At 41.6% G+C, this 22,673-nt stretch overlaps 3 protein-coding genes across 9 annotated transcripts; 2 read left to right on the top strand and 1 right to left on the bottom strand.

Annotated features, from left to right (window-relative positions):
• Positions 1 to 594: 594 nt before the first annotated feature.
• Positions 595 to 2,904, bottom strand: LOC112222621. Of its 5 annotated transcripts, none has more exons than XM_042304638.1 (6): positions 2,807 to 2,904; positions 2,143 to 2,612; positions 1,976 to 2,029; positions 1,150 to 1,482; positions 970 to 1,051; positions 595 to 863 (listed from the first exon to the last, which is right to left on the bottom strand). In XM_042304638.1, the coding sequence occupies exons 2-6, from the start codon at positions 2,318 to 2,320 to the stop codon at positions 794 to 796; spliced, it is 717 nt and encodes a 238-aa protein (XP_042160572.1). In that variant the 5' UTR covers positions 2,321 to 2,612; positions 2,807 to 2,904; the 3' UTR covers positions 595 to 793. The 5 variants fall into 5 exon arrangements, with proteins under 5 accessions (XP_042160572.1, XP_042160575.1, XP_042160573.1 ...); XM_042304641.1 differs by having other exon boundaries at positions 595 to 858; XM_042304639.1 differs by having other exon boundaries at positions 1,156 to 1,482.
• A 312-nt stretch (positions 2,905 to 3,216) lies between these two features.
• On the top strand, positions 3,217 to 6,052 carry sri (sorcin). Its single transcript, XM_024385752.2, has 8 exons — positions 3,217 to 3,372; positions 4,180 to 4,290; positions 4,432 to 4,501; positions 4,644 to 4,687; positions 5,009 to 5,156; positions 5,249 to 5,362; positions 5,457 to 5,515; positions 5,631 to 6,052. Exons 1-8 carry the CDS (start codon positions 3,325 to 3,327, stop codon positions 5,655 to 5,657), a joined length of 621 nt encoding a protein of 206 aa, XP_024241520.1. The 5' UTR covers positions 3,217 to 3,324; the 3' UTR covers positions 5,658 to 6,052.
• Positions 6,053 to 11,677: 5,625 nt separating this feature from the next.
• LOC112222896 (atrial natriuretic peptide-converting enzyme) lies at positions 11,678 to 22,431 on the top strand. 3 transcript variants are annotated; one of them, XM_024385754.2, is made up of 11 exons: positions 11,679 to 12,217; positions 12,430 to 12,519; positions 12,622 to 12,795; positions 16,060 to 16,422; positions 16,676 to 16,693; positions 16,882 to 16,945; positions 17,041 to 17,084; positions 17,308 to 17,458; positions 19,673 to 19,786; positions 21,706 to 21,782; positions 21,951 to 22,431. In XM_024385754.2, the coding sequence occupies exons 1-11, from the start codon at positions 11,840 to 11,842 to the stop codon at positions 21,972 to 21,974; spliced, it is 1,497 nt and encodes a 498-aa protein (XP_024241522.1). In that variant the 5' UTR covers positions 11,679 to 11,839; the 3' UTR covers positions 21,975 to 22,431. The 3 variants fall into 3 exon arrangements, with proteins under 3 accessions (XP_024241523.1, XP_024241522.1, XP_024241521.1); XM_024385753.2 differs by having other exon boundaries at positions 12,430 to 12,795; XM_024385755.2 differs by lacking the exons at positions 17,041 to 17,084; positions 17,308 to 17,458 and having other exon boundaries at positions 11,678 to 12,217; positions 12,430 to 12,795.
• The last annotated feature ends 242 nt before the right edge of the window (positions 22,432 to 22,673 follow it).

The following is a 22,673-nucleotide window of genomic DNA, read 5'->3' as shown; positions in this document are numbered from 1 at the left end:
GCGCATGTATATGACGTAAGCCGAACTGAGGTGCACTGGTGGTAATTGAAGAATAAAAATACATTTAAGGGTTAGTTTTGAATTGTACACATTTGCTGCTCAAAGCTTAATTGCAGCATACGTAGGACTACGTAAGTAAGTAAATCAAATAAAACATATGAGATGTAGTATACAATATTACAGTTAAACAACTTCACAAAGTAAGGCATTGGGCTGTTGTAGTATCTGTTTTTCCGAATAGGGGGAAGGACTAGATGGGTAGATCTGACACTGACATTTCCTATCGTCTGAGGCAGCTAACGTTATTCGTTGCTGGGATTTTGCGAGCTTCTGGACAAAGGATCTGCAGTGGTGGGTGCGGTGGGACTCCAAGGACTGCAAGCCCAGGTCATTGCATGCAGAAGGTGTAGGTGGTGCCCATGATGATTTTGGTTGCATGTCGTTGGATCTTCTCAAGTTGGTTGTGTTGGTGGGCTGTGAGACCTGGGTGCTATACTGGAGCACTGGACGGACAAAGCAGGTGTAGACTATCAGAAGGTCTTGGAAGTTACATACACTATATCTTCATTAGAAGTTCAAATCAAGACAACAAGCAAAGGTGTTCTTATTTTATTGGGTAAATGTTTTTTATTTTTTATTAAAGTAACGTCACTTACATAACACTGACATATAAAAGGCCTTTAAACGGTATTTAAAATACATTTAAATATGTTTAAAATACATTAAAACGACAAGGCTAACATTTAAAAACACAGAAAGTTCCCTTGCAAACAACTTTTGAAGGAATGCAGGTTTAGGTGGGGAAAAGCTGGTCATCGTGCAGCAATATGGTTTCCATCAAATAATTTGGATAGACTCCTGATCTAAAAACAAAGACATACAAACATTACCTACTGCATAGCCCTACTTTGTTTATGTGCTTCAGCAATGTGTAAATAAACCATGACCTTGAATTATTTGACTACTTACATTACTTCAAGTGTCTCTGTGTCCTCATAGGCTACTTCCTCCACTATTTCCACCTCGACTCCTACCATTATTGTCTTCCACACTGGGAAACAGAAGTATTTGATTAGAGAAAAATACTACATAGCAGCCATACTGGATCACCATAGATAATTACCCTCTTTCACATAAACAGACACATACTCTTACTTCTGAAATGGAAGAGAGGGGAACCAGCACAACTGTGGCAACATCTTCCTGGTTCACTTGGTTCATGCACACAAGCACAGCCATGGCCTTCTGTCCTGTGGCTCCCCCATTGACTGTCTAAACAATGCTGGGATGATCCTTCTCCATCAGCCCCACCCAAGGAAGGCTGGTGTGGGGGGACATCCATCCACATTTCAGGGGCATCTAGCCCTGTGTCACTCTGGCTTTGGATGCTAACTAGGTCTGTGTGGACAGGGCCAAAGGGACTCTCGGTACCAGCCCAGCCCCAGTGGTTCTGAACACACTCTTGGGTGAGGCCATGGCCATCTGAAGACACAGGGGACAGAGGAGAGAAGGAGAGAACCTAAGAACATTTGACAAAAAGCTATTCTGTTCATACCACTGATGATGTCTAAAGGGATTCATGTGAATGGAGAAACCAAGCAAATGGCATTATGTCTATATGTTGGATGGCACTTTAATGAGCATACAAAAAAATGGGAATAGGGGAGATGAAGACTGAAATGTGGATAAAGAGATAGAAGGCTGAGAGAGGAGGGGAAGGGATGAGATGGAGGAGCGATAACAGTGAGGTGTGGTGAGAAGGGATGATGGAAGGTTGGATGCTGTTCTGTTGCAGTCTGTCGTTGTATCACGTGTTTGGTCCTGCTGTCTCTTTGGCCTGCCAATGGGCCTGCTGAGTTTGGGCAAGGCTCTTAGTCACAAGTCATCTGGCCACACTGGCAAGCACTGAGGGAGTGGTAGGTAAGCAAAACCAGAATAGCACCATTGGGAAAACATAATGTTAATTGATACAAACCAGCATAAACCCTGTTTACCCCAAGACAACAGGGCATGCCACTTGAAAACAAACCTAAAACAGGAAAAACAGGGTTGAAACAGACAAGCAATGAAAGAGTCCCCTGTACTATTTTGCAATGAGCCTGCAATATTCTCTCACAGTTACCTCATACACCTCACTCTTACTTGTAGTATAGCAACAGATTGCTGGATGCTCCCTGGTCCAAATGGCATGTTCTTCCTCTTTTCCTTCTTCCTCATCCTCCCATTGCCTCGGGGTTGCTGAGCCAAGTCTGCCCAGGTGCCCTTGGTGGCGTAGAGGCGCCCCGTTCGACCACAACCAGTTAGGGTTCTGTCCATACATCTCAGTCAGGGCTTCTACTGTATACCAAGGCAAAGAAGAATCACTTTGCGTGTTTGATTCCCTAGTCGATAAAGGCAGGTCTATAGGCTAGAGATGAGCCAGATTTGTCCATGGACTGGCGCTGCATGGGCTCCGCAGCAGTGCCCTCTGATCCTGTCAGCCGCAGAATAGCTTTTCAGTGGAGGCACGATTCAGCGTTTCCTGTCCAGAAAGGAAGCACACCCTAATGGTTCTGAGACGAGAGTGTTTCTGATCTTGTGTAATGATGTAATGATGACTCTTGGTGGTCTTACTGTATTACAATACAACACAAATACAATACAACATTATTAGCCTGTGGGACAGTTAATGCTGTGCAGTAGCATTAGGAACATGCACAATCACACATAATATATACAAAAAATACAATACCCAATGTAATGGCTGGCCTGGTGAAAATAATGTTTAGCACAATAGTAAGACACAGTAACAATTGAGACAACTCACAATTTGGCATCATATTCACTTGTTTAAATTTTTTTGAAAAATCTATATCCAAATCTATTACTATAAGCACAACTACTATCTATAGTATTACTTTATTAGTCAGCGTTGCATTTATCTTCGTTGACAAGTATTATTGTTACATGATTGGCAGGCAGCTGGTCACATGTTAATTCAAGGCCAATCAGGGACTAGTGCGTTGAGGTGATGGGCGTGAATGAAACATAAAATACTGGAATGTGCCTGGAATATACCATTTACTTCCTCGAGTGTTCATTTCATTTTAGCAAAACATACTCTGGTAAAAGTTTATACTTTGACTTCTGTTCAACTACATCCACTCTTTTACTCCAAATAAAGGTTCCCAAAGACAACAGCCTAGAACTCAAATTCATCCCTCCCATTGCTTATTGTAAAGCAGGACTTCCGACACTCCCCTTTTGTGTCAAGAAGGGCAAGTCAGGGAAGTGGATACTTTATTGCCAGTTGGTATCACAGTCTTATTACTTTCATTCATAGAAATGAGTTATCCTGGATATGGTGCTCCCGCAGGCGGATACCCAGGAGGGGTAAGATCTTACAGACAGGTGTCTTCTACACAAATATGAAAATAAATGGGTATCGGCAGGACCGTTTAGTTGTCCGGAAGTAGAACTGCAAATCGACATAATATCCTACATAATATAACAAGCGTATATTGCACAGTGTTTTCCGAATACAGTAGAGTATTTGTTGTATCTAATACAATTTGTAGGCCTGCCTGCCAACGTATCTCTACCATTGGCAAGCCGTAGCAGATATTTTATGCGCTTTAGCCTCCAGGGAGGCCTGTTGTTCCCGGAGTGAAGAGGCTTGTTGGATACAACAGAGACACTCTTACAATGTAACAATCTGAGCTGATCAAAAGATTACATGAAGTGCAAATGTTAGCTCTACTATGATTGATTATAGGGCCTATACTTTGTATAAAAAGTTCAGTAGCGTATAGGTCTATAGAAGTACTGGTTTTGAATTAACTCAGTTCACCCAACCCTGGGAGTGGTCAGGTTCACATAATAGCTGGGACTCACTGTCCTGGCGTTTCTGGCCGAAGTGCAGTTTAGCACTCTTGCTGATTGGAATAAATAATCTATATGAAATAATTATCAGCACCTTGCACTGATTTGAGACATAATTGTCTGTTGTCTTTTGACTATTGGTTAGGTGGTTCAGAGTGAGTCATTGGGATGTTCAACTTTGGTCACTTTCATGGCACTTGACCTATGTTGTCACTAACTGTTTCATAGTAACTGTATGGTGTTTACTGTCTCTCTCTCTCTCTCTCTAAATCATTGTCTGTCTGTTTCTCTATAAATCATTGTCTGTCTGACTCGCAGTATGGAGGTGCCCCTGCTGGTGGCCACCCCCCTGGTGGCCCTGGCTTTGGAGGATACCCTGGTCAGCAGCAAGACCCTCTCTATGGATATTTTGCTGCTGTTGCAGGCCAGGTAATAAGACTTACAGATTGACATATTGAGCTATCTGCTAGTCTCAACACAGTCAAAACAGCTTACTGTCATCTAAAAATGTATAGCATTGTTTCGGTCTCAGTAAGTATTTTTTTCCCCTCCATCTTTTGACATTGGAAGGATGGGCACATATCAGCGGAAGAGCTCCAGCAATGCCTCACACAGGCTAACTTCTCTGGTGGCTACAAACGTAAGAGTGACACCATGTACAAGACCGACGGGAACCGCAAACTCCCAGCCATTTTTCAATGCAGTATTTTGTTTTATTCTATTCTTTACACTGTATGGAGAGCTGACTGTGGTTTGATTAACTGTTATCTTATCTCTGACAGCTTTTAACCTGGAGACCTGCAGACTGATGATCAACATGCTGGATGTATCCTTGACTAACCAGTCAGTACAGACACACAGGTTTTTAAAATACTATGGTCCCTACTAGCTACCAGGACAATAATATGAGATGGAATATGCGTAAGTGAGTTTTTTGTGCATTCAGAATTTGCAGAAAGTCCTCTCACATTGTATGACTGTGTTCCATGGATTTTTCTTAGAATGCGAAAAAACAACTAGATATATCAGGACAACGTAATCCAAATATTGAAATTATTCAGAAAACCTTTAGCCGTCTATATTCATGTTTGAGGTAAGGTTGTGAGGTCACTGCTGTTCCTGTTCCTTGACTGAAGCGACCCCTCAGAGAGACATGTCATGTACTATGGGCTTCAACGAGTTCAAGGAGCTGTGGACTGTGCTCAATGGCTGGAAGCAGCACTTCATGTCCATTGACCGTGACCAGAGTGGGACCGTGGACCCCCAGGAGATGCACCAGGCAGTCACTTCCATGGGTACGTACAAGCACAAAGGGTGTATTCGTTTATATGTGTATACACAATAAGTGATGATGTGTTCATTTGACATGTTTGTTTGTGTGTTACAGGCTACAGGCTGAGCCCACAAGCCATGAACTGCATCATCAAGAGATTCAGTTCTCAGGGGAAGATCACCTTTGATGACTACGTAGCTTGTTGTGTGAAACTCAGAACCCTGACTGGTGAGTGGACTGTTTTGATCACTTGTCCATTATCAGTATGACTATTGTATATGTGGTTGTTTGGTAATAGTTTATCTCTGTATGTTTGCTACAGATTTGTTCCGAAAGCGGGACCAAGCTGGACAGGGAATGGCCACATTTCCATACGATGATGTAAGTCTTTCAAATCTCTTACATTTTTTTTTTCAGATCCTCTTCCTTGTTGTAAGCACTTACTGTAAATTGCCCCTTCTTAAATGTAAAGTATTATAATCTCTCTCTCTCTCAGTTCATCCAGTGCACGATGAGCACATGAAGAGACAGAGCAGAAGAAAATCTGAGGGACTACCTCTTAACTCCCATAATATTTACAATTTAGCATGTGTTTTAAATTAATTCTGACATGTATTTTTGATACTCACAAATCACTTGCTTTTTTTGATTGCTTTTATACAAACATGACTAAATAGGAAGTTTTGAAATAGGAAGTTGCTATAAAATTGTAACATTACCTTAGGAAACTGGAATATTTGCCAACTTTAACCACTAGGTGTGCCTATAAACCCATGTCACCACTGCGTGTTCTGTATGTTATGTCACTTGAAAGTCTTTACTATTCATCATGATAATCAAGATATCCCTAAATATAGCTGGGAGTAATTGTGTCTATGTGAAGGAGAGTAATAAACACAACCATATATGTGGAATACACCTCTGATGATCTGCTGTTTTCCTATTAGGTCTTGGTGACAGTTCAATTAAATCGAGTGAGCATTACCAGCATTTCACACTGTAGGTCCACATGCACTCTCCATGGGGAAATAAGAGTAATAGAACAAGGTATGAATCCAGAAAATAATTGATTTAACTTACGAGTGATTTTATGGTTTCTAAAATGTCAACATCCCTCACTTCTGACCATCACTCTTGTCCACTTGGAGAGAGACTGAGGAGGCAGAACTTCCACTCTGTCGTTTCCTGCAGGTCCAGTCTGCCCACTCCTCACATCCAAAGTGGAAAGACTGGGTCCCATATTGAGCTAGATGTAAAGACCATTTTTGTTGAGTTCTTTACAGGAGAAATTGCGGACCAAGATGTAGAGCTTTTCCTAAACCTGCGAAATTATACAACCTGTCTACAAGCAACTAGACAAGTTTGGGATCTGGTATGGGGTCAGAAGGTACAAAGTACATTTGTGGAAAATCAACAGATTTCCAGTACAGATCCTTAACTCAACCTCAATGGGTCCCTACATTGGGAGAGTCAGTTATCAAGGTCAGACCCATCACTGCTACATCTGTCAGAGTCTGGAACCATCAGGTCAGAGATTGTCATAAAACATTATGCGCTGGACTGGGCCACAAAGCAAAAGACTTTACTGAAGAAGCGATGTACAGCCAATGTGGAGGTGAAGGTCACACCTCCAGTGTCCTACGCGGGCATGGTAAGAAGAGGTCCAGCCTCTAATCCAAGGCTTGACGAAACGGGATAAAGAGAAAGTGAGCCCGCAGCATTAGACCCAGCACCCTAGACCATCAGCAAGACTACAACTCGCGCTGTGGCACTGTGTGCCATCACCCGCTGCTTCTCCAGGAGCTGTGACAGAGAGTGAGCCCGGGAGAGAGAGAGTCGAGACGGCATAAGAAGAAAGAAATGGAACTAGTAAGGTCGTCCACCCGAGCGCTGAAGTAGACGTCACCCACCAGTCTTCCAACTCCATCCCGAGCGACGGTGAAGAAGAAAGTGACAGCAGTCAGCGTGAGGCCAAAAGGGAACATGAGAGAGATGAAGACGACACCAATGAAAGTGCAGCGAATACACCGACCCAGTGAATACCGTGCCCCTCTTCTCCTCCATCACTACCTCCCAATGATGGCCCTTAATGTGAAATGTCTAGAAAACAAAGTTATGATAAATGAATTGAAGTTTGAAATATGTGAACTGAAAATTTTATTAAACTGACATTGACTTGTCGGACATTATGAAGTCCAGAATAACAGGATTTAAAAAAAATCTAATGTAAGTATTTAGATAGGCCTACACGGAAATATTTAAATTACACGGAACAAAAATATAAACGCAACAATTTAAAAGATTTTACTGAGTTATAGTTCATGTAAGGAAATCATTAGACCCTAATCTATGGATTTCACATGACTGGGAATACAGATATGCATCTGTTGGTCACAGATACCTTAAAAAAAAAAGGTAGGTCAGGGACCAGAACCTGTCAGTTTCTGTTGTGCAGCGCAGCACATCTCCTTCGCATACATTTGATCAGTCTGTTGATTGTGTTCTGTGGAATGTTGTCCCGAACATCCAGAACATCCCAAACATGTTCAATGGGTAACATGTCTGGTGAGTATGCAGACCACTGACATTTTTTTTTACATTTTCAGCTTCCAAGGATAATCAAATCAAATTTTGTTGGTCACATACACATATTTAGCAGACGTTATTGCGGGTGTAGCGAAATGCTTATGTTACTAGCTCCAACAGTGCAGTAGTATCTAACAATTCACAATAATACACACAAATCTAAAAGTAAAAGAATGGAATTAAGAAATATATAAATATTAGGATGAGCAATGTCTGAGTGGCATTGACTAAAATACAGTAGAATACAGTATATGAAATTAGTTAAACAGTATGTAAACATTAAAGTGAACAAGTAGTGGCTCGAGTGGTTGATATCCTTGATGATATTTTTGGTCTTCCTGTTACATCGTGCTGTAGGTGTCCTGCAGGGCAGGCAGTGTCCCCGGTGATGCGTTGGCCATACCCAGCGTCGACCAGTCATTTAGATTTTTTGGGGCTTGCCTGTTTTAAATGTTATTTTGGCATTAATATGTGTCACATATCAGTTTGCAAACAATTTAAAATATATATAAATCTTTGAGTTAATAAAGCCGCATACAAACACGGTCTCTTTTTTGTTTTCTTGAGTAAGGCAGCTCCAAAATACAGGTGTTTCAGCCCAGCTCAGTGCTTTCTGTGATGGTGGGGCAAGCCAGCAGAAAATACGGAGCTTTGCGCCGTGATTGGCTCAGTGTTCTGTCACTCATGAGGAAACTACGTCACCGCATAGTCTAAGGGGAGACCTCGAAAATTCTAGCCCTTTGGGTATTGACATAGAGATACATTAGAATTGCCCATCCAAGAAGGCTCAAGGTCATTGGCCACAGATAAAATGACGTCAAATCTCGTTATTTGTATAGTAGCTTTGATTGGACTGATCATGTCAAAATCATACTTTCAAAATCTTAGCTAGAAGTCATCATCATGAATCAAGTCGACAATCTACTGGCAAATCCTTTTCAATCCTTGTCATATGAAGAGAAATAATGAAGAGAAATTATAGATGAAACGAATCGGTGCTTATCGGCCATTGGATATAAACATTACACAACAAGATGTAAATTGCAAATTCAACATTGAGTGGTTTGGAAGGAAGTGAGCACAACAAGATTAGTCCAAAAATGTATTGTGTGCTGCTGCATAAATTATGTAATATGCCAGGGAGATATGCATACTGTAGCTAAGAAAGTAATACTAATGTTGTATATGTTGTCTATGTTGTGTAGTAAGCTGTTAGTAGCCCATGTGCCTCGCGCTAATAATTTGGTTCCCTTTCCCCTCTTTTCCCCACTGTTCTGACTTGGTGGTGCACGTGCACATGTAGCCTATAGCCTGTTTTAGAGAAATGTAATCATCAAATATTGTAAGAGCTTTCATTGTCTGCTTATATGGCACCGTTATTTATCCTACGGTTCTGACTTGGTGTACAGGGAGAATACGGTAAGAACAGCCCATGTTCTGAATTCTATCACTGTACATTTCAAAAGAGCTGAACAAATAGTTATATTGACAACATCCATCCTAGCTCGCTCATTAATGTCCCAATTGAAATTACGGATTGTCCTTCCCTTATGTCATAGTCTATACTTCTCAATTGTCAGTAGAAACCACCATTTTTAACAGGTCAGCCATATCAGCTATGTTTTTTAAAAAGGCAGTAAATGAGGCTGAATTAACTGATTCGCTACCAGACAAGGCTCCGCTGATAGCCAGGTGTAGCTGTGGTAAGGTGTTGGTACTGCTTTTGGGACAGCTTTATGTAGGTCCTAACTGTTTGTGGGCACCGTTTGTCACCGTTATAGTACAATGAATGTATTGTTTAGTGTTGTGTTGTGTAGTTCCTTTGCTGGCATGCATACATTTATTTATACATTTTTTTGCCCCACCAAGATTTATATGCTAAAATCGCCACTGGGCAGACCGTACCATCCCCTGGAGAGCCCTGTGGTTACAGCAGTGCAGTTGTCGTACAAGGCGGTGATACAATCCAACAGGATGCTCTCAATTGTACATCTGTAAAAGTTTGTGAGGGTCTAAGGGGCCAAGCTGAATTTCTTCAGCCTCCTGAGGCAGTGTGTAGGGCAATGGCAATTGCATCATCTGTGGATCTATTGGGGCAGTATGCAAATTACAGTGGGTCTAGGTTGTCAGGTAAGATGGAGGTGATATGATCCTTAACTAGCCTCTCAAAGCACTTCATAATGACAGAAGTGAGTGCTACGGGGCGATAGTCATTGAGTTCAGTTACCTTCGCTTTCTTGAGTACAGGAACTATGGTGAACATCTTGAAGCAAGTGGAGACACCAGACTGGGATAGGGAGAGATTGAATATGTCCTAACGACTCCGGCCATATGGTCTGCGCATGCTCTGAGAAGTGGCAAAGGTTACAGTCTGAGCCAGTAGCCTTGCGAGGGTCAACACGCTTAAATGTCTTACTCAAATCGGCCACGGAGAACGAGAGCCCACAGTCCTTGGGAGCGGACCACGTCGGTGGCACTGTGTTATCCTCAAAGCTGGCGAAGAAGGTGTTTAGCTTGTGTACAATTCCTTGCGACATTGTGGTAGTGCATTATGCTGAAACAGGAGGTGATGGTGGTGGATGAATGGCACGGCAATGGACCTTAGAATCTCATCACGGTATCTCTGTGCATTCAAATTGCCATTGATAAAATGCAATTGTGTTCGTTGTCCATTGCTTATACCTGCCCATACCATAACCCCACTGCACTCTGTTCACAACGTTGACATCAGCAAAACGCTCACCCACACAACGCCATACACGTGGTCTGCGGTTGTGAGCCACGTTGGATGTACTGCCAAATTCTCTAACAAGACATTGGAGGCGGCTTATGGCAGAGAAATTAGCATCCAATTCTCTGGCAACCGCTTTGGTGGACATTCCTGCGGTCAGCATGTCAATTGCACGCTCCCTCAACTTGAGACATCTGGGGTATTGTTTTGTGTGACAAAACTGCACAGTGGCCTTTTATTGCCCCAAGCACAAGGTGCACCTGTGCAATGATCATGTCGTATAATCAGCTTCTTGATATGCTACACTTGTCAGGTGGATGGATTATCTCGGCAAAGGAGAAATGATCACTAACAGGGATTTAAACACATTTGTGCACAACATTTGAGAGAAAAGCTTTTTGTGTGTATGGAACATTTCAGGGATATTTTATTTCAGCTCATGAAACATGGGACGAACACTTTACATGGTGCATTTATACTTTTGTTCAGTATATATCTTAATCTGAATTGTAAAAGAAATACAGCTACATTTGAAAAAATATAATTTATATGAATTGGAAAATGAAATAGGCTGGATGGAGGATTCTTGACTTTTCAATTCCTTTTAATCATTCTCTATCGTTTTGTACTATGAACTGTAAATGTGATGTCATGTATTGTATGTTTGTTAATCACCTCTTTTTGATCCTAAACAACTAGCAACATGTAATCAACAATATGAAATATGGAATAAAGATATTATATTTTTTAAACAGTAAAAAAAAAGCAACAAAACAAGAGATGATTCAAAACAAATGTCTGTAACTCATGAAAGAGAACAGAAACAGAGAGATATAGTTTATAAAGCAGATTGCAAAATAAGGAGGACTGGCAGTTGTCAAGCCCCTTAGCAACCTATCAGTGGCCTGGTCACTGAGATTTGAGGCGCAGATTGGGGGATGGGTAGAGTGAGCTGCATGAAGTGATTAACTTCACTTTCACAGGAATCCATAACACAAACACAGTTCTCACAGTGTAATGCACATATTGATTGCTGGCCTTATGTTAATAGTACATTGCAAGTGATCCATTTGTTACTGTTTGTGTGTTTTTGTGGTTTCGATTCCTTGATTCAAGTTCTTCTCCAGATATTGCAAAACCCCCAAAAAGCAGGCACTCAATGTCCAAGGAGACACAATCATAATCACTTCCTGATGTGGAGTTTCACATGAATAAAGGTCTGGACTCAAAACAGTGAAAACACACCCACTTGAATATTCTACAGCAAAGCCGTGCACTCCAGAAATACATCTTAGGTCGGCTCTCCAAACCATTTTGGATTCATTTGATCGGCATTTAGGAAACTTTGAGGTTAGCTACTACTGTAGTTGTTATTACAGCACAGGGTCATGGAGACTTGGGTCCTGTTGGTCTTCAGATTGTTGCTCTTTGTGCAGACTGCACACAGCAAGCAGTCCTGCCATCCGGTGACCGTGGACTTTTGTCAAGATGTTGGTTACAACACGACCATCAATCCAACCCACCAAACCAGGGACTACGACCTGAGGCAGCTTCGTCAGATCGTGAAGACTGGCTGCTCTCCAGAGGTCACAGTTTTCCTATGTGGCGTTGTCTCACCTGAGTGTGTGTTGGATGACAAGATTCCACCCTGCAGATGGCTCTGTGAGAGGGTGAAGAATGAATGTGAGCCTGTTCTAAGAGAGAAGGGTCTAAACTGGCCAGAGAAGATTAGATGTGAGGCTTACCCCAAACAATCCTGTGCCAACGTAAGTAGCCTTAGGAGGTGTTCATCTTGTCATTGTAGGGACATATCTGATTCAGGACTGCTGTATGCCTGTAGGCTGTCCTGCATAGAGTAGCAGGAAGTGGATTTTTGAAGTATAATTCTGGTTGTATAACTGAAAACCTTCCCAGATGTTGTGTCATTCCTCGCCATAATGCATATAGCATATGACAAAATGATGTTCATTGCTTTCAGGGCCAAGAGAGTATCCCTGCACCAAACCCTGCAGGAACCTGTGAGCCAATCATCCTCCCTCTCTGCAAGGACCTGCCCTACAAGGACACTGTAATGCCCAACCTATTAAACCACTCCACACAGGAGGTCGCTGGTTTAGAATTGTATCAGTTTTACCCTCTGGTAAAGATGCAGTGTTCTCCTCACCTTCAGGCTTTCCTGTGCTCCGTCTACACTCCAGAGTGTGTTTCAGGGAAAGCCCGCCCACCCTACAGAGCTCTGTGTGAGCTAGCCAGAAAGGACTGTGAGGTGCTAATGAACAAGTTTGGTTTTCAGTGGCCCAGTCAGTTGGAGTGTGACACCTTCACAACGGAATCTTGTGAACATGTAAGTCACTTTCCAGCATGTACACTACATGACCAAAAGTATGTGGGCACCTGCTCATTAAGTATCTAATTCCAAAATCATGGGCATTAATATGGAGTTGGTCCCCCCTTTGCTGCTAGAACAGCCTCCACTCTTCTGGGAAGGTTTTCCACTAGATGTTGGAACATTGTTACAGGGACTTGCTTCCATTCAGCCACAAGAGCATTAGTGAGGTTGAAGGCTGAGTTATAGTCAATGAACAGCATTCTTACATAGGTATTCCTCTTGTCCAGATGGGATAGGGCAGTGTGTAGTGCAATGGCAATTGCATCGACTGTGGATCTATTGGGTCAGTATGCAAATTACAGTGGGTCTAGGGCGTCAGGTAAGATGGAGGCGATATGATCCTTAACTAGCCTCTCAAAGCACTTCATGATGACAGAAGTGAGTGCTACGGGGCAATAGTCATTTAGTTCAGTTACCTTCGCTTTCTTGAGTACAGGAACAATGGTGGACATCTTGACGCAAGTGGAGACAGCAGACTGGGATAGGGAGAGATTGAATATATCCGTAATGACTCCAGCCATATGGTCTGCGCATGCTCTGAGAAGTGGCTAAGGATACCGCCTGAGCCTTGTGAGGGTCAACATGCTTAAATGTCTTACTCAAATCGGCCACGGAGAACAAGAGCCCACAGTCCTTGGGAGCGGACCACGTCGGTGGCACTGTGTTATCCTCAAAGCTGGCGAAGAAGGTGTTTAGCTTGTGTACAAATCCTTGCAACATGGGGGTAGTGCATTATGCTGAAACATGAGGTGATGGTGGTGGATGAATAGCACGACAATGGACCTTAGAATCTCATCACGGTATCTCTGTGCATTCAAATTGCCATTGATAAAATGCAATTGTGTTCGTTGTCCATTGCTTATACCTGCCCATACCATAACCCCACTGCACTCTGTTCACAACGTTGACATCAGCAAAACGCTCACCCACACAACGCCATACACGTGGTCTGCGGTTGTGAGCCACGTTGGATGTACTGCCAAATTCTCTAACAAGACATTGGAGGCGGCTTATGGCAGAGAAATTAGCATCCAATTCTCTGGCAACCGCTTTGGTGGACATTCCTGCGGTCAGCATGTCAATTGCACGCTCCCTCAACTTGAGACATCTGGGGTATTGTTTTGTGTGACAAAACTGCACAGTGGCCTTTTATTGCCCCAAGCACAAGTTGCACCTTTGTAATGATCATGCAGTTTAATCAGCTTCTTGATATGCTACACTTGTCAGGTGGATGGATTATCTCGGCAAAGGAGAAATGATCACTAACAGGGATTTAAACACATTTGTGCACAACATTTGAGAGAAAAGCTTTTTGTGTGTATGGAACATTTCAGGGATATTTTATTTCAGCTCATGAAACATGGGACGAACACTTTACATGGTGCATTTATACTTTTGTTCAGTATATATCTTAATCTGAATTGTAAAAGAAATACAGCTACATTTGAAAAAATATAATTTATATGAACTGGAAAATGAAATAGGCTGGATGGAGGATTCTTGACTTTTCAATTCCTTTTAATCATTCTCTATCGTTTTGTACTATGAACTGTAAATGTGATGTCATGTATTGTATGTTTGTTAATCACCTCTTTTTGATCCGAAACAACTAGCAACATGTAATCAACAATATGAAATATGGAATAAAGATATTATATTTTTTAAACAATAAAAAAAAAAGCAACAAAACAAGAGATGATTCAAAACAAATGTCTGTAACTCATGAAAGAGAACAGGAACAGAGAGATATAGTTTATAAAGCAGATTGCAAAATAATGAGGACTGGCAGTTGTCAAGCCCCTTAGCAACCTATCAGTGGCCTGGTCACTGAGATTTGAGGCGCAGATTGGGGGATGGGTAGAGTGAGCTGCATGAAGTGATTAACTTCACTTTCACAGGAATCCATAACACAAACACAGTTCTCACAGTGTAATGCACATATTGATTGCTGGCCTTATGTTAATAGTACATTGCAAGTGATCCATTTGTTACTGTTTGTGTGTTTTTGTGGTTTCGATTCCTTGATTCAAGTTCTTCTCCAGATATTGCAAAACCCCCAAAAAGCAGGCACTCAATGTCCAAGGAGACACAATCATAATCACTTCCTGATGTGGAGTTTTAAAAAAAATAACGTTTTTAAAGCATCAAAACAAGAGGTGATTCAAAACAAATGTCTGTAACTCATGAAAGAGAACTGGAACAGAGAGATATAGTTTTTAAAGCAGATTGCAAAATAAGGAGTTGGCCCTATGTATTGGAGCAGGTAGCATTCTCCTGGTATCCGCCAAACCCAGATTCATCTGTTGGACTGCCAGATTGTGAAGCGTGATTCATCACTCCACAGACAAGTTTCCACTGCTCCAGAGTCCAATGGCAGCAAGCTTTTCACCACTCCAGCCGACGCTTGGCATTGCGCATGCTGATCTTAGGCCTATGTACGGCCATGCAAACCCATTTCATGAAGCTCCCGATGAACAGTTCTTGTGCTGACGTTGCACTTCAGCACTCAGAGTCCCGTTCTTTGAGGACAGATGATTTTTACGTGCTTCAAGCTTCAGCACTTGGAGTGCCGTTCTGAGCCTTTGTTGCTGCTTCTAGAAGTTTCCACTTCACAATAACAGCACTTGCAGTTGACCGGGGCAGCTCTAGCAGTGCAGAAATTTGACGAACTGACTTGTTGGAAAGATAGCGTCCTATGACGGTGACATGTTGAAGGTCACTGAGCTCTTCAGTAAGGCCATTCTACTGCCAATGTTTGTCTATGGAGATGGCATGGCTGTGTGCTCAATTTTATTGTCAGCAATGGGTGTATCTGAAATTGCTAAATCCACTAATTTGAAGGGGTGTCCACATACTTTTGTATACATAGTGTATCAACTTACAGATTCAATACCAGGCTCCAACCAGCACACCACTACACTGCATCGTTATTTAAACAACTATGATCAGGGCAGGCAAAGGTTAGGAAAATTAGTTTCAGTTTCCTTTGCCTGCTCATAGTTGGTCAAAGTCACATGATGCACACCAGATGAGAAATGAGATGTTTAAAAAGGGTAAAGTGCCCCTTTAAACATAAATTGTCAATATCAAAATGTTTGGCGAGGAAAGGAGGGAAAGGAAACCTCAATCAGTTTTGCCTGGTGAAGTAAAGGTAAACATCCTTCAATAATAATTATTGCTGATTGGTGAATATGAGGTATTTTGTTGTTTCCTCTTCAGTGTGGGGTGACCAGTGCTCCGTCCCCTGAGGGCCCCTGCCAGCCAATCACCATGCCACTGTGCCAGGGCATCTCCTACAACCTGACGGCCATGCCAAATCTGCTGGGGCACAAAAAACAGGCGGAGGCGGCCGTTAAGATGGCTCAAATGGAGTATGTTTTGAAATTGACTTGTTCTGTGGATATCCGCTTCTTTCTGTGTTCTGTCTACGCTCCCCAGTGTGTGGAAGGGGAGGTGCAGCGCCCTTGCAGATCCCTTTGTGAGAGAGCCAAACTGGGGTGTGACAGTGTGTTGAATAAGTTTGGGATGTCCTGGCCTGATGATCTGAGCTGTGAATCCTTTCCAGAGGAGTCATGCGTGAGAGTAGGTACCAATACTCTAGTCATTTTTTAACCCTTATTAAGTCACCACTTTTAATAAATCAGTAGTTTCTCCAAGTTGTTTAATTCAGTAATACCTTGCAATAAGTACATGGGCCAGTAGTGGCTGCAACAATGATTTGGCTTTCATTATTTTACTACAGACCCAACAGGGTGCATGCTAGCGGTATCATCACCTTTGTTTGAGATGTGTACAAAACAATTTACTCTAAGATATTGTCTACTTCTTTTCACAGGGGGACAGTAATCCCGAGGTGTGTTTAAAATATTTTTCTCCGACAACTGAAGAGTGAATATTTATATGTAGCAAGTGAATGATACCTAGAATGTGTTTAATGAGGAATGTATGAAGTGAAGTGGGAGTAGGTGGATAGGTGGCAAGTGGAAATTGGAGAATATTACCGTCATCCTATCAAATGCTTGTGTGTTTTGGTCTCCACAGCAACTCACGGCTGAGGAACTCCTGGTCAAGCTGAAAGAACTTGGTCATTCTGTTCGGGACCAATGTTAGTGGTTTCTTGAATTTAAAGCATTATATATGACGTATGTGTGTATTTAATTTATAATTTATACTAATTTATAATTTATACTTCAATTGTAGCACTAAGTCTTCAAACTGCCCACATATTGTTGGTTCTAGAAGATGTATCCTTCACCTATTTCTGTTTTTAGTTCACTTTTATGAGTTTATTAATTAATATTTTTTCCCCAAAACCATTTTTTTGTGTTTCCTGCCAATTCTTGTATTTATTTACTTCTTTCTGAGCAAAATTGTAGACCAACTGAGGCCCCAGTAGGCTCCCTGGTTGACAATGGTTTCAATACTGTATCAGCCATCAACCCTTTCTCCTTAACCAGCTCCTTTCAGAAAGACAAATCAGGCAAACTGGATGTGAAAGAATTCCACAACCTAAAGCACTATGTGTCTGTTACCAAGAGAGAGTACTCAGAGTCCTATGAGTGGCAGAACCCAGGGTTCGTCACAGAATACCAGATGAAGAATGCCCTTGATGTCCGTGGTTAGTCATGTATCACGGTTACGATCAAAGGATGTATTTACAGTGGCAAGAAAAAGTATGTGAACCCTTTGGAAATACCTGGATTTCTGCATAAATTGGTCATCAAATTTGATCTGATCTTCATCTAGGTCACAACAATAGACAAACACAGTCTGCTTAAACTAATAACACAAACAACAAGTTTTCATGTCTTTATTGAACACACCATATAAACATTCACAGTGCAGGGTGGGAAAAGTATGTGATCCCTTGGATTTAATAACTGGTTGACCCTCCTTTGGCAGAAATAACCTCAACCAAACGTTTTCTGTAGTTGCAGATCAGACCTGCACAACGGTCAGGAAGAATTTTGAACCATTCCTCTTTACAAAACTGATTTAGTTCAGCAATATTCTTGGGATGTCTGGTGTGAACCGCTCTCATTCTGTTGTTGATTTAGGTGGTTGACCTGTTGCATCACCCAACTTCTGTTGAGCTTCAATTGGCGGACAGATAGCCTAACATTCTCCTGTAAAATGTCTTGATAAACTTGGGAATTAATTTTTCCATTGATGATAGCAAGTTGTCCAGGCCCTAAGGTAGCAAAGCAGCCCCAAACCATGATGCTCCCTCCACCATACTTTACAGTTGTGATGTTGGTGTGCTGTTCCTTGTTCTCTCCAGTGTTGTGTTCCTTCCAAACAACTCAATTATAGTTACATCTGTCCACATAATATTCTGCCAGTAGCGCTGTGGGACATCCCTGTGCACTTTTGCAAACTTCAGACGTGCAGCAATGTTTTTTTGGACAGCAGTGGCTTCTTCCGTGGTGTCCTCCCATGAACACTATTCTTGTTTAGTGTTTTACATATTGTAGACTCGTCAACAGAGATGTTAGCATGTTCCAGAGATTTCTGTACATTTTTAGCTGACACTCTAGGATTCTTCTTTGTCAGGACCCGGTTACAAACCCGGATCTCCGGTGTGAGAAACAGTCACTTAGCAAACTGAGCCACGAATAGTCTGCAGAACCCAGAAGATGAGGCAGACACAGCAGTACTGGAGACGGTGTTTTAATCAAGTAGAAGGAAAGTTCAGGCAAAAATATAAATCCACAACGTCAAAAGTAATTCCAAGAGAACAAAGGTAATCCTCCAAGTCAAAAAGGTAAATCCACAAGGTGAAAAAAAGCCTCAAAAGATAATCAAAAATAAATAAACAAGAACAAAGTACCACAAGCGCGTCCAACTGACGCAACAAATGTTCACAGCATCACTGGGGCTGGGTGCTAACATTCAAACATGGAGCAAAGAACTGAGGAAAACTAAGGGTTTAAATACAATCAAGGGAAACGAGGCACAGGTGCAAATAATAACTGGGAACAAGGAAAAACAAAAGGGTCAAAAAGCACAATGGGAGCATCTAGTGACCAAAACCGGAACAACCCTGGCCAAATCCTGACACTTCTTAACCTCATTGAGCATTCTGCGCTGTGCTCTTGCAGTCATCTTTGCAGGACGGCCACTCCTAGGGAGAGTAGCAACAGTGCTGAAATTTCTCCATTTATAGACAATTTGTCTTACCGTGGACTGATGAACATCAAGGCTTTTAGAAATATTTTGTAGCCCTTTCCAGCTTAATGCAAGTTAACAATTCTTAATCTTAAGTTTTCTGAGATCTCTTTTGTTCGAGGCATGGTTCACATCAGGCAATGCTTCTTGTGAATAGCAAACTCAAATTTTGTGAGAGTTTTTTTATAGATTTTTTTTTTTATAGCTGCAAGGTAGCCCTAACCAACATCTCCAATCTTGTCTCATTGATTGGACTCTAGGTTAGCTGACTCCTGACTCCAATTAGGTTTTGGAGAAGTCATTAGCCTAGGGGTTCACATACTTTTTCCAACCTACACCGTGAATGTTTAAATTATGTATTCAATACAAGAAAAATCCAATAATTTGTGTGTTATTAGTTTAAGATCACTATATTTGTCTATTGTTGTGACTTAGACGAAGATCAGATCAAATTTGACGACCAATTTATGCAGAAATCCAGGTAATTCCAAAGGGTTCACATACTTTTTCTTGCCACTGTATGATTTGTTGATTTTCTCTTAATTTACCACACAATGATTTGGTTTTGATTGTGAACATCCTGACCTGATAGTAAAACTGAACTCTCGGTAGAGTATATTTGCAGATTTAAAAAAGTAAATGATAAAAATCCTCTGTCATATAGATCTTAGTTTGGACGATGAAACGTTCAACACACTATGGCACCGGTACAGCTCTGGTGGAGGGATCAAATACGATGACTTTATGGCCATTCTCACCAGGCTCAAGATCCTGAAGGGTAACTCTTTACTCACTATATAACAAATTCCTGACTTTCCAATCAATCTACTACATCTAAATATATATATATATATATATATATATAGTCACATACTGTACACATACTGTACACCAAATAGGTGCATTAAAATGTGTTGTTTTACAATGTTTACAATGTACAGTGGGGAGAACAAGTATTTGATACACTGCCGATTTTGCAGGTTTTCCTACTTACAAAGCATGTAGAGGTCTGTAATTTTTATCTTAGGTACACTTCAACTGTGAGAGACGGAATCTAAAAAAATAATCCAGAAAATCACATTGTATGATTTTTAAGTAATTAATTTGCATTTTATTGCATGATATTTGATCACCTACCAACCAGTAAGAATTCCGGCTCTCACAGACATGTTAGTTTTTCTTTAAGAAGCCCTCCTGTTCTCCACTCATTAACTGTATTAACTGCACCTGTTTGAACTCTTTACCTGTATAAAAGACACCTGTCCACACACTCAATCAAACAGACTCCAACCTCTCCACAATGGCCAAGACCAGCGAGCTGTGTAAGGTCATTTGGGTTAAATTGTAGACCTGCACAAGGCTGAGATGGGCTACAGGACAATAGGCAAGCAGCTTGGTGAGAACACAACAACTGTTGGCACAATTATTAGAAAATGGAAGAAGTTCAAGATGACGGTTAATCACCCTCGGTCTGGGGCTCCATGCAAGATCTCACCTTGTGTGGCATCAATGATCATGAGGAAGGTGAGGGATCAGCCCAGAACTACACGGCAGGACCTGGTCAATGACCTGAAGAGAGCTGGGACCACAGTCTCAAAGAAAACCATTAGTAACACACTACGCCGTCATGGATTAAAATCCTGCAGGGCACGCAAGGTCCCCCTGCTCAAGCCAGCGCATGTCCAGGACCGTCTGAAGTTTGCCAATGACCATCTGGATGATCCAGAGGAGGAACGGGAGAAGGTCATGTGGTCTGATGAGACAAAAATAGAGCTTTTTGGTCTAAACTCCACTCGCCGTGTTTGGAGGAAGAAGAAGGATGAGTACAACCCCAAGAACACCATCCCAACCGTGAAGCATGGAGGTGGAAACATCATTCTTTGGGGATACTTTTCTGCAAAGGGGACAGGACGACTGCACCGTATTGAGGGGAGGATGGATGGGGCCATGTATCGCGAGATCTTGGCCAACAACCTCCTTTCCTCAGTAAGAGCATTGAAGATGGGTCGTGGCTGGGTCTTCCAGCATGACAACGACCCGAAACACACAGCCAGGGCAACTAAGGAGTGGCTCCGTAAGAAGCATCTCAAGGTCCTGGAGTGGCCTAGCCAGTCTCCAGACCTGAACCCAATAGAAAATCTTTGGAGGGAGCTGAAAGTCTGTATTGCCCAGCGACAGCCCCAAAACCTGAAGGATCTGGAGAAGGTCTGTATGGAGGAGTGGGCCAAAATCCCTGCTGCAGTGTGTGCAAACCTGGTCATGAACTACAGGAAACGTATGATCTCTGTAATTGCAAACAAAGGTTTATATACCAAATATTAAGTTCTGCTTTTCTGATGTATCAAATACTTATGTCATACAATAAAATGCAAATTCATTACTTAAAAATCATATAAAATGATTTTCTAGATTTTTGTTTTAGATTCCGTCTCTCACAGTTGAAGTGTACCTATGATAAAAATTACAGACCTCTACATGCTTTGTAAGTAGGAAAACCTGCAAAATCGGCAGTGTATCAAATACTTGTTCTCCCCACTGTATATGTTACAATGTTTTACAATCTACAATGTTGCATAGTGCCTTGAGAACAAGTGCTTTATGAATACAATGTATTATTATTATGATCAGTGTTGCAATGATCTATAAACAAATAGAACACAGTGAGATTTGTATATCTTTTTTGTTCTCCTGCTCCAGCTCGCTTTAAATCCCGACTCATTTCACCCTGTGATGCTGCAACAGACTGTGAGGTAGCCAGTTTCTCCTTCAGTCAGGTGAGTTTGCTCTGGCAGAGTTATCAAGCTTTGAAGCTTTGTCTTTAGCCACAGTGACTACGTCTATCTCTACCTAAAGAAGAACAGAATATGAATAAGTAATCACCACTGAGAAGCTTTTTTTGTGGAAGATGATACTCATGTCAAATTTTTCTCCCCCTGTTCCAGTTAATCCAAGTTACCATTATGTAGGCCAGCGGCAGCTGTCCAGTCACCAGCAGGAGTTCAATTGACCTGGAATGCAAAGCAATGCAGTAACCTGTTTTGGACCAAAAAAACAACATTCTACTGCCTTTTAGTACATGTCTGTCAAAAATGATTGTCATAGTGCTGTATAATTTGTGACTGATGTCCACCTGAATATGATGGTTGTTTCCTCCTGGTCTGTTTGAATCTCTTTCTGTACATTTTCTTGCTACATTGTTTATAACACATTTACACACATATTTTTTGGGGACTCAGTATTCTATCGTGCTTGTCAGTTATACAACAAGACTAGAGACTTTCTTCTCCATATCGTCATTTTTTCTTAAACTTTTATCTCATGTTTCTTTTTCTTTCTTTTGTCTATATACTGTCATTCAGCTTTTAGCTGCAGAGTTGTACAAGACAGCCTCACTAATAAAATATATGCCCTGGCGGATATTCATACGTGTGTGTGTGTGTGTGTGTAAAATTCTGAATTATAATATTCATACGTGTGTGTGTGTGTGTGTGTGTGTGTGTGTGTAAAATTCTGAATTATAAGATGATTTTGCCAGCCTATCCTCTCATCTTTTCAGTAAACAGTAGCTACTATCCTCCATCATACTACTTCACCAGTATAATGTATCCAGTTGATTTCCTGTTGATAGAGTAGCATGTTATTTATCATTCAGACCACCTCCCTCA

Source organism: Oncorhynchus tshawytscha, linkage group LG23, assembly GCF_018296145.1.
Source record: "Oncorhynchus tshawytscha isolate Ot180627B linkage group LG23, Otsh_v2.0, whole genome shotgun sequence".
NCBI classification, from domain to species: domain Eukaryota; kingdom Metazoa; phylum Chordata; class Actinopteri; order Salmoniformes; family Salmonidae; genus Oncorhynchus; species Oncorhynchus tshawytscha.
This window is presented reverse-complemented; position numbering and strand designations above follow the sequence as displayed.

Bases quoted from the DNA above. Each gene is read 5' to 3' on its own strand.
- LOC112222621 (XM_042304638.1), bottom strand. From the start codon at position 2,320: ATGTATGGACAGAACCCTAACTGGTTGTGGTCGAACGGGGCGCCTCTA. The intron at 1,052-1,149 runs GTATGTGTCTGT...TCTGTTTCCCAG, and splicing joins CTTCCATTTCAGAAGTAAGA to TGTGGAAGACAATAATGGTA. The intron at 864-969 runs GTAAGTAGTCAA...CTTTGTTTTTAG, and splicing joins ACAGAGACACTTGAAGTAAT to ATCAGGAGTCTATCCAAATT.
- LOC112222896 (XM_024385753.2), top strand. From the start codon at position 11,840: ATGGAGACTTGGGTCCTGTTGGTCTTCAGATTGTTGCTCTTTGTGCAG. The intron at 12,218-12,429 runs GTAAGTAGCCTT...CATTGCTTTCAG, and splicing joins CCAAACAATCCTGTGCCAAC to GGCCAAGAGAGTATCCCTGC. The intron at 19,787-21,705 runs GTAACTCTTTAC...CTCCTGCTCCAG, and splicing joins CAGGCTCAAGATCCTGAAGG to CTCGCTTTAAATCCCGACTC.
- sri (XM_024385752.2), top strand. From the start codon at position 3,325: ATGAGTTATCCTGGATATGGTGCTCCCGCAGGCGGATACCCAGGAGGG. The intron at 5,363-5,456 runs GTGAGTGGACTG...TGTTTGCTACAG, and splicing joins GAAACTCAGAACCCTGACTG to ATTTGTTCCGAAAGCGGGAC. The intron at 5,516-5,630 runs GTAAGTCTTTCA...TCTCTCTCTCAG, and splicing joins CCACATTTCCATACGATGAT to TTCATCCAGTGCACGATGAG.